Source organism: Dendrobates tinctorius, unplaced genomic scaffold, assembly GCF_039654945.1.
Source record: "Dendrobates tinctorius isolate UK_male_01 unplaced genomic scaffold, ASM3965494v1 ptg000129l, whole genome shotgun sequence".
NCBI classification, from domain to species: domain Eukaryota; kingdom Metazoa; phylum Chordata; class Amphibia; order Anura; family Dendrobatidae; genus Dendrobates; species Dendrobates tinctorius.
In genome coordinates, this window is record NW_027361797.1 from 44832142 (window position 1) to 44845152 (window position 13011).

The 13011-nt window shown below is 43.8% G+C and overlaps 1 protein-coding gene across 3 annotated transcripts in view; it reads left to right on the forward strand.

Moving 5' to 3' along the window:
• Positions 1-13011, forward strand: part of CCZ1 (CCZ1 homolog, vacuolar protein trafficking and biogenesis associated) — a 61076-nt gene that overhangs the window by 15204 nt on the left and 32861 nt on the right. For all 3 annotated transcript variants that reach the window (XM_073543077.1, XM_073543076.1, XM_073543075.1), the window contains exons 6-8: positions 6891-6938; positions 7649-7732; positions 8745-8920. In XM_073543077.1, the coding sequence (XP_073399178.1) occupies positions 6891-6938; positions 7649-7732; positions 8745-8920 (308 nt within the window). The remainder of the gene's footprint in view (positions 1-6890; positions 6939-7648; positions 7733-8744; positions 8921-13011) is intronic.

Here is a 13011-nt window from a genome sequence, read left to right on the forward strand (position 1 = left end):
TTCACAAAAATTTTCTTTTAGCCTCAGTTTTTTTTCATTTTCACATGGGCAGTGGGATAAAATGGATCCTAAAATTTGTTGGGCAATTTCTCCTGAGTGCACAGATACCTCATATGTGGTCATAAACCACTGTTTGGGCACACGGCAGGGTCCCGAAGGGAAGGAGCACCATTTGACTTTTTGAATGGAAAATTAGCTCCAATCGTTAGTGGACACCATGTCGTGTTTGGAGAGCCCCTGTGTGCCTAAACATTAGAGCTCCCCCACAAGTGATCCCATTTTGGAAACTAGATCCCCAAGGAACTTATCTAGATGTGTGGTGAGCACTTTGAACCCCCAAGTGCTTCACAGAAGTTTATAACGCAGAACCGTGAAAATAAGAAATCTATTTTTTTTCCTCAAAAAATGATTTTTTAGCCCGCAAATTTTTATTTTCACAAGGTTAACAGGATAAATTCGACCCCAAAAGTTGTTGTACAGTTTGTCCTGAGTACGCTGGTACCCCATACGTGGGGGGGACCACTGTTTGGGCACACATCGGGGCTCAGAAGGGAAGTAGTGACGTTTTGAAATACCGACTTAATGGAATGATCTGCGGGCGTCATGTTACGTTTGCAGAGCCCCTGATGTGCCTAAACAGTGGAAACCCCCCACAAGTGACCCCATTTTGGAAACTAGACCCCCCAAGGAACTTATCTAGATGTTTGATGAGCACTTTGAACCCCCAAGTGCTTCACCGAAGTTTATAACTCAGAGCCGTGAAAAAAAAAAATCATTTTTTTTTCACAAAAATCATTTTTTTAGCCCCCAATTTTTTATTTTCCCAAGGGTAACAGGAGAAATTAGACTCCCAAAGTTGTTGTGCAATTTTTCCTGAGTACGCTGATACCCCATATGTGGGGGTAAACCACTGTTTGGGCACACGTCGGGGCTCGGAATGGAGAGAGTGCTGTTTGACATTTTGAACGCAAAATTGGCTGGAATAAATCGTGGCGCCATGTCGCGCTCGGAGACCCCGTGATGTGCCTAAACAGTGGAAACCCCTCAATTCTAACTCCAACCCTAACTCCAACACACCCCTAACCAAAATCCCACCCTAATAATAACCCTAACCACAGCCCTAACGCCAACACACCCCTAACCCTAATCCCAACTCTAACCCTAACTACAAGCCTAACCCTAACCCTAATTCCAGCCCTAACCCTAATTCCAGCCCTAAATGGAAAAAAAAATATTTTTTTTATTTTATTATTTGCACCTGGCTATGGGGGTGATAAAAGGGGGGTGTATTTACTTTTTTTTTTTCATTTTGATCACTGTGAGAGTGTATCACAGTGATCAAAATGAAAAATGAACGGGCAACCGGCAAATTCATGGGCGCCGCCATCTTGGACAATGGCAGGCGCACTGCGCATGCGCCCGCCATTTTGCAAGATGGCGGCGCCCATGATCCGGACGCCGGGAGCCACGGCGGGACACCGGGAGCACGATCGGAGGTCCTGGGGGCATCGGAAGGTGGGAGGGAGCGATAGACAGGGGAGGGGGAGCAGATGATGACGGCGGCGAACGATTGCCGCCGTCCATCGGTGGCGGGGGCCGATCGGCCCCGCCAGTCGGTGTGTGGGGGGGTCGGGGGTCAGTGTCCAGCCATGTCCGATGCTATTGCCGCATCGGCCATGGCTGGATTGTAATATTTCACCAAATTTCATTGGTGAAATATTACAAATCGCTCCGATTGGCTGTTAAAAGTGAAACAGCCAGAGCGATCGTAGGCACGTGGGGGCTAAGCCACGCCCCCAGGGATTAACTGTAGAGTGTCCTTTGTGTGCGGGTCGGGTGACCTTTCAGTGACCCCGGTCACCCGACCCGCAGGGGGGCTATTTATAGCATGACGCCTACGTAGGCGTCATAGGTCGTTTGGGCACGACTTTTCATGACGCCTACGTAGGCGTCATGGGTCGTGAAGGGGTTAAACCACAGACGGGGTATACAGCATACATACTTGTACATGGTGATAAATACTGTATAAAGTATAGATCTCTTACATAGCATTAAATGCAAAGCAAAATGTGCATACCAGTTTGCATACAGAATAAAACATAATATTAATTAAATTACACTTGCCTTCATATTGTTGCTCAAGTGATGAAACCTATCTAACTTCTAAATCATAACTATTTCGCAGCCTGATTCCACACAATTAGCTATTTATTATGCGGTGTCTCCACTCTACAGAGTAAGGTGAGAGGAATTCCACCTCTCCCAGATCTTCCCCAATTTACTCGGTCATCCTCTGTTTCGATACAGCGTGCACTCATACGGGATAATCGAGTTCACCAGGTCAATCCAGATCCTAAGGGAGGGACATGAGCCTCCCATCCACCGCAGTGCCAGGACCTTTCGTGCCATAAATAGCGTCTCCCGTAAAAAGATCCCAGTATAGTGGTCCCATGTCTCCTCATCCCATACCCCAAACAAACCAGTGGCTCAAGGGGAACAGGAGCTTGTACCAGGGAAGTCAATAATGACGTCACCTCCTTCCAATATTTGCGATGATAGGAGACTGCCAGATCATGTGCATAAAATCTGCATCCAATGAATGATATCTCAAACATTCCGATGATTGGAATCGGCCCATCTTAAAGAGTTGTGTCGCAGTCAGATATGATTGATAATATATAGTTGTATCATTCTGTTATTAATGGATGGAGACACCCCGACTGGAGACTGCTCCAGAATTTCTTCCCACTCCTCTCCCTGTATATCAGGGATGAGCCTTTCCCTCTAACCTAATTTATGGCGGATTCTGCCCCTACTGACAGCGTGTATGTATATAGGGAGGAGATGGGACCCTGTGATTTAAGGATTCCTATCAGGGGTAGAGACGAAATAGCATTGTCTCAGTCGCACATGAGATGTGTGGGTGTAAAGGCCGACCTTAATTGCAAATAACGGAAGAATTGGGATCTCGGGACATTGCATTTAACCTGTAATTGTTCAAAAGACAATTGGGTTCCATGGTCATGCAAATCACCTATCGTAGAGACATTGTATTGAGTCCAGAATTCGGCGGATGGGTGTTCAAGCAATACCGGAAGGTAACCATTATTCCGCAAGGGCATTTCAGCTATAATATCCCCAAATCCAATCACCCTCTTAATCTGTTTCCACACCGACCGCGCCAGTCAAAGTAGGGGTAACAGACGAGGGGCATTTATTTTTTCCAATTCCAGAAAGCCCAATGGGCAATTAGCTCGTGCGGCATGAAGCAGGTGACTCTGAGTTAGGAAGATAATCACCAGGCATCCACTTATAGCTCTGGCCTGTCCAGCCAGGTAATACAGAAAAAAGTCCTGTAATGCTGCCCCCCCCTTTTTTTACCTTTTTAGGTCATTGCAGAGTGGACAGCTTGAGTTTAGGCCTGGTTTTTTCCCCATATAAAGGACGTAATTTGGGAGTTTAAATTCGCAAGGAAGGATCTGGGCACCACCACAGCACTGTGTTGAAGAGAATGGCTGAGCTTAGGGAGTAATAGCATTTTGATTAAGTTAATGCGTCCGGCTACAGACAGCGGGCGTTTACTCCACTTTAACCATTTCTAGCAGTGGATGTATGTTAAGCTGCAAATCAAATGTGCTGCTTTGAGAGAGATGAACACCCAATTATTTAATACTGGATACAATGGGCAATGAGGAGAGAGTCTCAAGTCGTGGCATTGGGGCATGGGAGAGAGGCATCAGGGCAGATTTCTCCCAATTTATATACAAGCCGGAATATTTACTAAATTTATTTATAGTGGAAATCACTCTTGTCAGCGTTTCCTCCGCTATATCCATAAATATCACCATGTCATCAGCATATAAGCCTATGGTGTCTATCCGATCCGCTATTTCTAGACCCTCAATATTAGGGGAAGATCTTATGCGAATTGCCAGTGCCTCGATCGCAAGGGCAAAAAGGGCCGGGGAGAGGGGACACCCTTGACGGGTTCCCCTATGTAGTGAAAAGGACTCGGATATGTAACTATTTACAATGACACGGGCTTTGGGCTTCATATTTATTAACCCATTTTAGAAAGCTGTCACCAAATCCATATTTCTGTAAACATGCATGGAGGAAGGGCCACTCAAGGGAGTCAAAAGCTTTGGCCGCATCCAGCGATGCCAATGCCCATTTATTGTCTGGCACCAGAGAGCTATATTGGACCACTGATTGGACTCGTCTAGTATTGATGGAAGTGCTCTTACCAGGCATAAAGCCGGTTTGGTCAGGGTGTATAAGTTCCAGTATGATTGAGTTCAACCTGGTGGCCAAAATTTTCATAAAAATTTTATAGTCCACATTCACTAATGATATGGGGCGATAAGATCCACAGGATAAATGGTCCTTCCCCCTCCTTTTTAAGCACTATTATATTGGCCTTGTAGAAGGACTCCGGCATAGCTCCCCCCTCCCAAATCCCCCGACACACCATCAACAAAAGTGGCGCTAATATCTCTCGGTATTTCCTGTGCAATTCGATGGGGAACCCATCCGGTCCAGGGGCCCTCCCAGAGGCCATGTCCTTTATGGCGTTCTCTATCTCCTCCAAAGTGAACTCGGTGTCCGTAAAGACCCGCTGGGAAGGACTTAATGTGGGAAATGTTATATTCGACATGTAGTGTAGACACCCCTGGCTATCAACGTCATTCATAGAGTTGTACAATGATCTATAATCATGAAAACAGCTCCGTATTTCTTCAGTTGAGGATACCAAAGTACCATCTAAGCTACAAATCTGTAATATTGTAATAGTTGTGAACCAAATCTTATTTAATGAAGGAAAGTATAAAAAAAAAAACCCTGCCGTGGTGTTCACAATCCTCTTGCAATAGGACAAGCTGGATGGCAAAACAAGTGCTAGTAATATCCCAAAAGTAATAGGAATGAAAAAAATAAGTTGAAAAGAAAAGTCTTGAGTGAGGAAAAGAAGGGCTCAATTCTGGCTTTACTAGCAGAGGGATACAGTGAGTGTGATGTTTCCTCCATCCTTAAAATTTCTAAGATGGCAGTCCATTACAACAAGGTGAAGCAGCAGACACTGGGGACAACAAAGCTACAGACCGACAGAGGGCGAAAAGGCATCTCCACTGACCAGGATAACCGACATCTCATTCGAATGTCACTCAGCAACCACATGATGACAGCAAGTGACCTACAAATGGAATGGCAAATGGCAGCTGGGGTGAAGTACACTGCAAGAACAGTTCGTAACAGGCACCTAGAGGCAGGGCTCAAGTCATGTAAAGCTAGAAAAAAGCCTTTCATCAATGAGAAGCAAAGGAGAGCCAGGCTGAAGTTTGCCAAAGACCATAAGGATTGGACCAAAGAGGACTGGAGTAAGGTAATCTTCTCTGATGACTCTAATTTTCAGCTTTGCCGAACACCTGGTCGTCTAATGGTTAGACGGAGACCTGGAGAGGTGTACAAGCCACATAGTCTTGCACCCACTGTGAAATTTGAAGGATCGGTGATGATCTGGGGATGCTTCATCAAGGCTGGAATTGGGCAGATTAATCTTTGCGAAGAACGTATGAGTCAAGCCGCATACAAGGTATCCTGGAAAAACTGTTCCAAAATCATGGTTATTCCACAAAATATTGATTTCTGAACTCTTCCTGAGTTACAACATTAGTATTGTTTCTAAATGATTATGAACTTGTTTTCTTAGCATTATTTGAGGTCTGAGAGCACTGCATTTTTTTGTTATTTTGACCATTTCTCATTTTCTGAAAATAAATTCAAAATTTAGTGCTTGGAAATTCGGAGACATGTTGTCAGTAGTTTATAGAATTAAAGAGCAATTTACATTTTACTCAAAAATATACCTATAAAGAGAAAAATCAGACAAACTGAAAATTTTGCAGTGGTCTCTTAATTTTTTCCAGAGCTGTGTGTGTGTGTGTGTGTGTATAATATATATTTTGTCATGACTGGACAGTTCCGCCTCCATCCTGATCAGGTCAGGGTTAATTCAGTCTGCCGCTCTTTGGTTTTGGGGCGGCTATTTAATGTTGGCAGTACCTGGATTTAGTGTCGGTGATACTTCCGTATCCTCGGTTTGTGGTTGCTGACCCAGGTGACTCGTCCGTAGTCATTGTGCCTCTGTGCTTGTGTGCTTTGCTGTGTATGACCCGGTTTTGTCCCCTGACTTTTGCCTCTGTTTACTGCTTTGTACTGCCCTGTCTCTCCTGGTTATCTGACCCCTTGGTTTGTCCCCCACGCTTTCATCTGGCTTTGACCCTCGGCTCTCCTTGACAACGTTTACAGTCTATGCCCTGCACTTTGTGCTTAGTTTAATTCCCTGCACTTACATGCGGTGACTCCGCCCCCTGGTCATGTGACTTCCTAGTGCCAGGTCCTGTGCTGACTGCATTAGTCTCAGGTCCTTGCGCGCTGTGTGTTCCTGCACTCGTTCATGCGCCCCCTGGGCAGCGCCAGTGACAACATTGGTGTCCTCACATTTATACACACTAACTTTTTTTTTTTTTTTTTTTTTTTAATGAAATTATTAAATCCGTTTACATGCTTTTGATCCAGCATCCAATGATCCATAAAGTTGGCAGACATCACTGTACAGAGAGCTTCCAGGTTTATAGCTGTCATCTTCCATGGTGATTGTTCTCTATAGAACAGGAGGTATCGGATAATTATGAGGCTCCTTTTAGAAACTGCAAGTTTTCAAGATTAACTTTTACCTATAGATCAGAACCGTGGAAAGTTAGAAAACAAAACGCTAAATGTGATTTGAAATATTTTAACTTGTTTAAACAGTAGGATTAAAGGAGTTTACTTTAAGATTGGGATTAACTATAGAAGATTTTAATGTCTTATTTTTTTTATATACTAAGGACAAGGTGTATTCCTCAGTCTTGAAGCAATGCTACAAAATGTATAAGGTAAGCCATCTATATACGGCTCATTCTAATAGTGATCTTCTAAAAGGTGTAAGGTGAAGGCACAGGACTTTCACAACTAACAAGTGCCCCCTACAGATGCCAAAGCAGGTCATGACAAGCAGTTTGTGTAAGCTGGCCAAGATATTTCAGCATCTGTGTATCTTGATGAATTTAATTACTATTACAGTTGACATCAGCAGGGAGGAAGTAAATGGCTGCAGTAAACTATTACAGTTGATATCAGCAGGGAGTAAGTAAATGGCTGCAGTAATTCATCTCCTCCTAGACTGTTTCTTTCCCAACCTCTAGAACAGCTCTCTTACAGTGGGAGTCGATGCCCATGTCCCTGTATGCCTACGTAGCAGCCCTCCATCCCAACCCTTAGTTCTAAGGGAAGGAAAAACTGCTTCATATTGAAAAGAGTGGAGCGTGCAGCCTGCATGTGAATTTAAAGGAGTTGTTCACTCGTCAGACAACCCCTTCTGAATCCCTATGCCCCCTCCCAGTATGCTTGTAAATTTTTTACTAACTCTAATTTACAATGCGGGATATGGAGTGAATAAATGCGATTTGCCCTGTATATCTGCACTATATTATGTTATTAAAGAACACAAAGCACAATTGTACGATGATTACTGTATTTTTATTTTTGCCCCTTTATAATAATCCTCTTTTTTTTTTTTTTTTTTTTTTTTTTGTTCCTTCTTCAGTTATTTAATGGCACCTTTAACAAAGCTATGGACGCCGGTGGAGTTACACTGCTGAAGGACCGGCTGGAGAAATTCTTTCTCCGGGTAAATAAATCGTAGTATTTTAGTGTGGCTTTGTCATTTAGGGAAGAATATCCATCCGTAAGAGATTTTACGTGAGTGTCCACTGTTGTCCCAAAAGGCTTTTAGTGAACTGTCAATCAGGGCGACCTGCTGATTGACTTCCCTAAATCTCATTTGGAGGCTAAGGGGGTGGTGCCGATGACGCCCCACATAATAACCCCGGGAGAAAGGACCAGTGGGGTGTTCTCTCGTGAAGGCTTCTTCATGATCTCACACCACCATACTCAAAAGAATATCATGGTGCAAGGCAAGACTGCAATGGAGGCTGGAAGCCTGGAACGGAGGTCTGTCCTCCTCATTGATACCTTGCTTTTGTCTTGGACGCGATGATGGCCTCAGATCGGTTTGGAGACCATATGGGCAGCGCCGTGAAAAAGGGAACTTCATACTGGTCCTACTCCCACACCATAAGCCTGTGGTGGTCTAATGTATGGTACCCCGACCCCTTCAGTTATCATTCCAGCTGCACTAATAGCTCAGCTTTACATTGATTTGGATGTGGAACCAGAGTTGCATCCGTTTCTCCAAAGTGTCCTAAGAGGTGTTTTCCAGCATGACAAGCTCAAGTCACATGTTCTGCTGTGGTCTTAATGGCCTGCAGTGTCTCCGTAGTTGTCTCCCATCGAGCACATCTGGGACGTTGTTGGTCGGTAACTCCACAGGAGCTGCCAGCAGCGGATCTTGCCGATTTGCTCAAGTGTATTCCTCAGACGGCCATTAATTACCTCAGTGATAGCAGCCAAGGCTGGAAGTGCAGGGATTTCTACACGTGGCTCCTACGCCATACTGAATAAATCGATGTTTCCATTTTTTTTTTGTTTTTTTATCATTTGCAGATCATTGACATGTCTGCCCATCCTGTGATTTCCAGAATTCCTCCACTTGATGTTACAATTTCTAGTTTAAGCAGTGTAGATTGTTATATTAAATGTCTGCATTTTTTTTTTTTTTTTTTTTTTTTTTTTTTTTACAGTATTTACAGACATTACACTTGCAGTCTTGTGACCTGCTGGATGTATTTAGCGGCATTAGTTTTTTCCCACTGGATAAGATGACGTATCTGAAGATCCAGTCATTCATTAACAGAGTGGAGGAAAGCCTTAGTCTTGTGAAGTACACGGCGTTCCTGTATAACGACCAGCTCATCTGGTAGGTGTCTGCATGTCATGGTTGTATGTAGGTAACCCTGTAGTGCATTTATTGCCATACTTACATTGCACCTTGATCCAGAGTTTCGGCCTGCATTACTGTTCAGAGCTGCATTTACAATTCGGCAGGCCTCAGAGCTCAACTCTTTGCTGTCTCAATAGCTGCACAGTCCTATGTTACACATAGGGGCAATATGTGTAAGAATTGTAGCCTGCTGACAGCCTGTATTCTGCTGACAGATGTAAGGGATATGCTTCCTTAGTTTTCCCACTACAGTCAGTTGTCTGCTATGCCTCATACATCTACCACAGATTTACAATAGGACTGCCATCTACGCATTCTCCTAGAGGAGTGCAATATCTTTCTGGCAGCACTGACTCTTGCAGGGACGTCTCTAACTATCCAATTTTTACTACACCCATCAGACATTCAATCACCAAAGTCCATGGATAATGTTCCATAAATTGGGTTATAAAATGCTAGCCCTCTTATACAGTCTGTAAGGATTTCTACGAGCACGGGTTTTTGTAGTTTTCTCCCTAATACTCATGTAGATTTAATGTTACTTTTATAACTATGTCAAGATTTTAACATTTTCAAGAATTGTAGGTGCTGGAACAGTTTCTTATGGTCGTATACGACTAGTACTCTTAACTTTTCTCTGCCCACACCATGTAAATATAAGGAATAATGGACCAGTCTCTGTGGCAGAAGCCCAATAACCATATGACATCAGTAATGAGTCTAGTGACATCGCAATAATTTCCTGAGAATAGGTGGCTTGGAGGTATGTGGAGAAAACCCAATCTGTGTCCTCTCTGCTTGTTTGCCTAAATAGCTCAAAGGCTGTACTGCACCTGGAGCAACCTGGAATAGCAGTGCTGGAAAGGTTGTACTGCAGCTGGAGCAACATGGAATAGCAGAGCTGGAAAAGCTGTACTGCACCTAGAGCAACATGGAATGGCAGAGCTGGAAAGGCTGTACTCCACCTGGAGCAACATGGAATAGCAGAGCTGGAAAGGTTGTACTGCAGCTTGAGTAACATGGAATGGCAGAGCTGGAAAGGCTGTACTGCACCTGGAGCAACCTGGAATAGCAGAGCTGGAAAAGCTGTAATGCACCTTGAGCAACATGGAATAGCAGAGCTGGAAAGGCTGTACTGCACCTGGAGCAACCTGGAATAGCAGAGCTGGAAAGGTTGTACTGCAGCTGGAGCAACATGGAATAGCAGAGCTGGAAAAGCTGTACTGCACCTAGAGCAACATGGAATGGCAGAGCTGGAAAAGCTGTACTGCACCTGGAGCAACATGGAATAGCAGAGATGGAAAGGTTGTACTGCACCTGGAGCAACATAATAGCAGAGATGGAAAGGAAAGGTTGTACTGCACCTAGAGCAACATGGAATAGCAGAGGTGGAAAGGAAAGTGTTGTACTGCACCTGGAGCAACATGGAATGGCAGAACTGGAAAGGCTGTACTGCACCTGGAGCAGCATGGAATGGCAGAACTGGAAAGGCTGTACTGCACCTGGAGCAGCATGGAATGGCAGAACTGGAAAGGCTGTACTGCACCTGGTGCAACATGGAATAGCAGTGCTGGAAAGGCTGTACTGCACATGAAACAATATGGAGTAGCAGAGCTGGAAAGGTTATACTGCACTTAAAGCAACATGGAACAACAAAGCTGGAAAAGCTGGCTGACATCTGAGGCATGAAAAGACAGAGCTGAATTTGTTTGATGGCACCTTGGTCATGAAAAGGCGTCACAGGAACAGCCGAGTCGAGTGATGGAGCAGAATTTGTGAATACCTAAAAAAAAAAATTATATACATTAATACATGTATAATAAAATATAAAAAACATAAGGCTACTTACCGGCCAAGTACTCCTTTTCATTGAGAACGGGTGCTAGGGCATGTGAGCAATTTAAAATTTTTTTTTCTTTTTTTTTATTGCTCACATGCCCTAAAACAGTGACGAATATTGGTCACACAGACTGCACATTAAAATAAAAATAAAATTTATACGATCCAGATGGGTAGAATGTACCTTAGTCCTAACATAGACTGACACCATTAGGAAGCCGCATGGGAATGCAGCAGGCATAGAGGTGATGTTTTCCTCTTGCCAAACACTCATGGTGATAAAAGGGTTAAGTAGCGGTTGCTGTTACTGCAGGAAATCCAGCAGGGGGAGCACCATCATTACATTACATGAGCAGCGCAGGCCAGCGGGTGGCGCCAGCTCTCGCCCTGCACGCATAGTACCACCTGGGGACTGACGATCAGAGCAGAAATGACGGCTGCTTCTACTCGTCTCATCCGCACGGGTCATGTGTCCCATTTCTGCAAAGGGATGAAAAGCAGTAATAATTTATGACAGGGTGTAAATTGGTGTGAAAGGAGAGAGCAGATGTGCGTCTTATCAGCTCCCAGCATTGGATCTTGTTTGCAATGTGCCTGCGTGCATCTGTCAGCAACACCCTCCACGGCCAGGGTGTGACGGCTCGTGAATAGTGCAGGGAATAAGTGCATGTTACCAGTGGAGTCTGCATGATGGCGTCCGGTCATTAAAACTACTCGCATCTCGACCTTAGAATCATAGAATAATAGAGTTGGAAGGGACCTCCTGGGCCATCTGGTCCAACCCCCTGCTCAAAGCAGGATTCGCTAAATCATCCCAGACAGATGTCTGTCCAGCCTCTGTTTGAAGACTTCTATTGAAGGAGAACTCACCACCTCCCGTGGCAGCCTGTTCCACTCATTGGTCACTCTAACTGTCAAAGTTTTTTCTAATATCTAATCTGTGTCTCCTCCCATTCAGTTTCATCCCATTGCTCCTAGTCTTTCCTTGTGCAAATGGGAATAAAGATTATCCTTCTACAATGTGACAGCCCTTTAGATATTTGTAGACCGCTATTAAATCTCCTCTCAGTCTTCTCTTCTGCAAGCTAAACATTCCCAAATCCTGCAACCTTTCCTCATAAGACAGGGTTTGCAGACCGGTCACCATTCTGGTCGCTCTTTTCTGAACTTGATCCAGTTTGCAATGTCTTTTTTAAAATGTGGCGCCCAAAACTGGACACAGTATTCCAGATGAGGTCTGACCAAAGAGGAGTAGAGGGTAATAATAGCTTCACGTGATCTAAACTGTATGCTTCTGTTAATACATCCTAGAATTGCATTTGCCTTTTTTGCTGCTGCATCACACTGTTGACTCATATTCAGTCTGTGATCTATTAGTATACCAAAGTCTTTTTCACATGTGCTGTTGCTTAGCCCTATTCCTCCCATTCTGTATATGCTTTTTTTCATTTTCATTGCCCAGATGTAGTACTTTGCATTTTTCCCTGTTAAAAACCATTCTGTAAGTTGCTGCCCACTGTTCCAATTTATTTATATCTTTTTGAATCTTCTCTCTCTCTTCTCTAGTATTAGCTATCGCTCCAAACTTTGTGTCATCAGCAAATTTAATCAGTTTACCCTCAATTCCTTCATCTAAATCGTTGATAAAGATGTTGAACAATACAGGGCCCAGGACAGAGCCCTGTGGTACCCCACTTGAGACATTCTTCCAACTGGATGTGCAGCCATTTACGACCACTCTTTGGATCCGATCAATAAGCCAGTTATGAATCCACCTAACAGTTGCTTTGTCCATTCCATACCTAGTCATTGTTTCAATAAGGATTGTATGAGATACTTTGTCAAATGCTTTGCTGAAGTCAAGATATACTATATCTACAGCATTTCCCTGGTCCACCCAGTCAGTGATTCTGTCATAGAAGGAAATTAAGTTAGTCTGACATGACTTATTAGTTACAAACCCATGCTGACTCTGTTTAATCACTTCATTCTTATCCAGGTACTTACATATATGTTTAATAATTTGTTCAAAGATCTTTCCTGATAGAGAAATCAGACTCACCAGCCTATAGTTGCCTGGGTCCACCTTCTTCCCCTTTTTTGAAGATAGGAACAACATTTGCTCTTCTCCAGTCTTGTGGGACTTCTCCTGTTCTCCAAGAATTTTCAAAGATTATGGAGAGGGGTTCAAAAATCTCTTCCATCTCCTTCAGGATAAACACTATAGA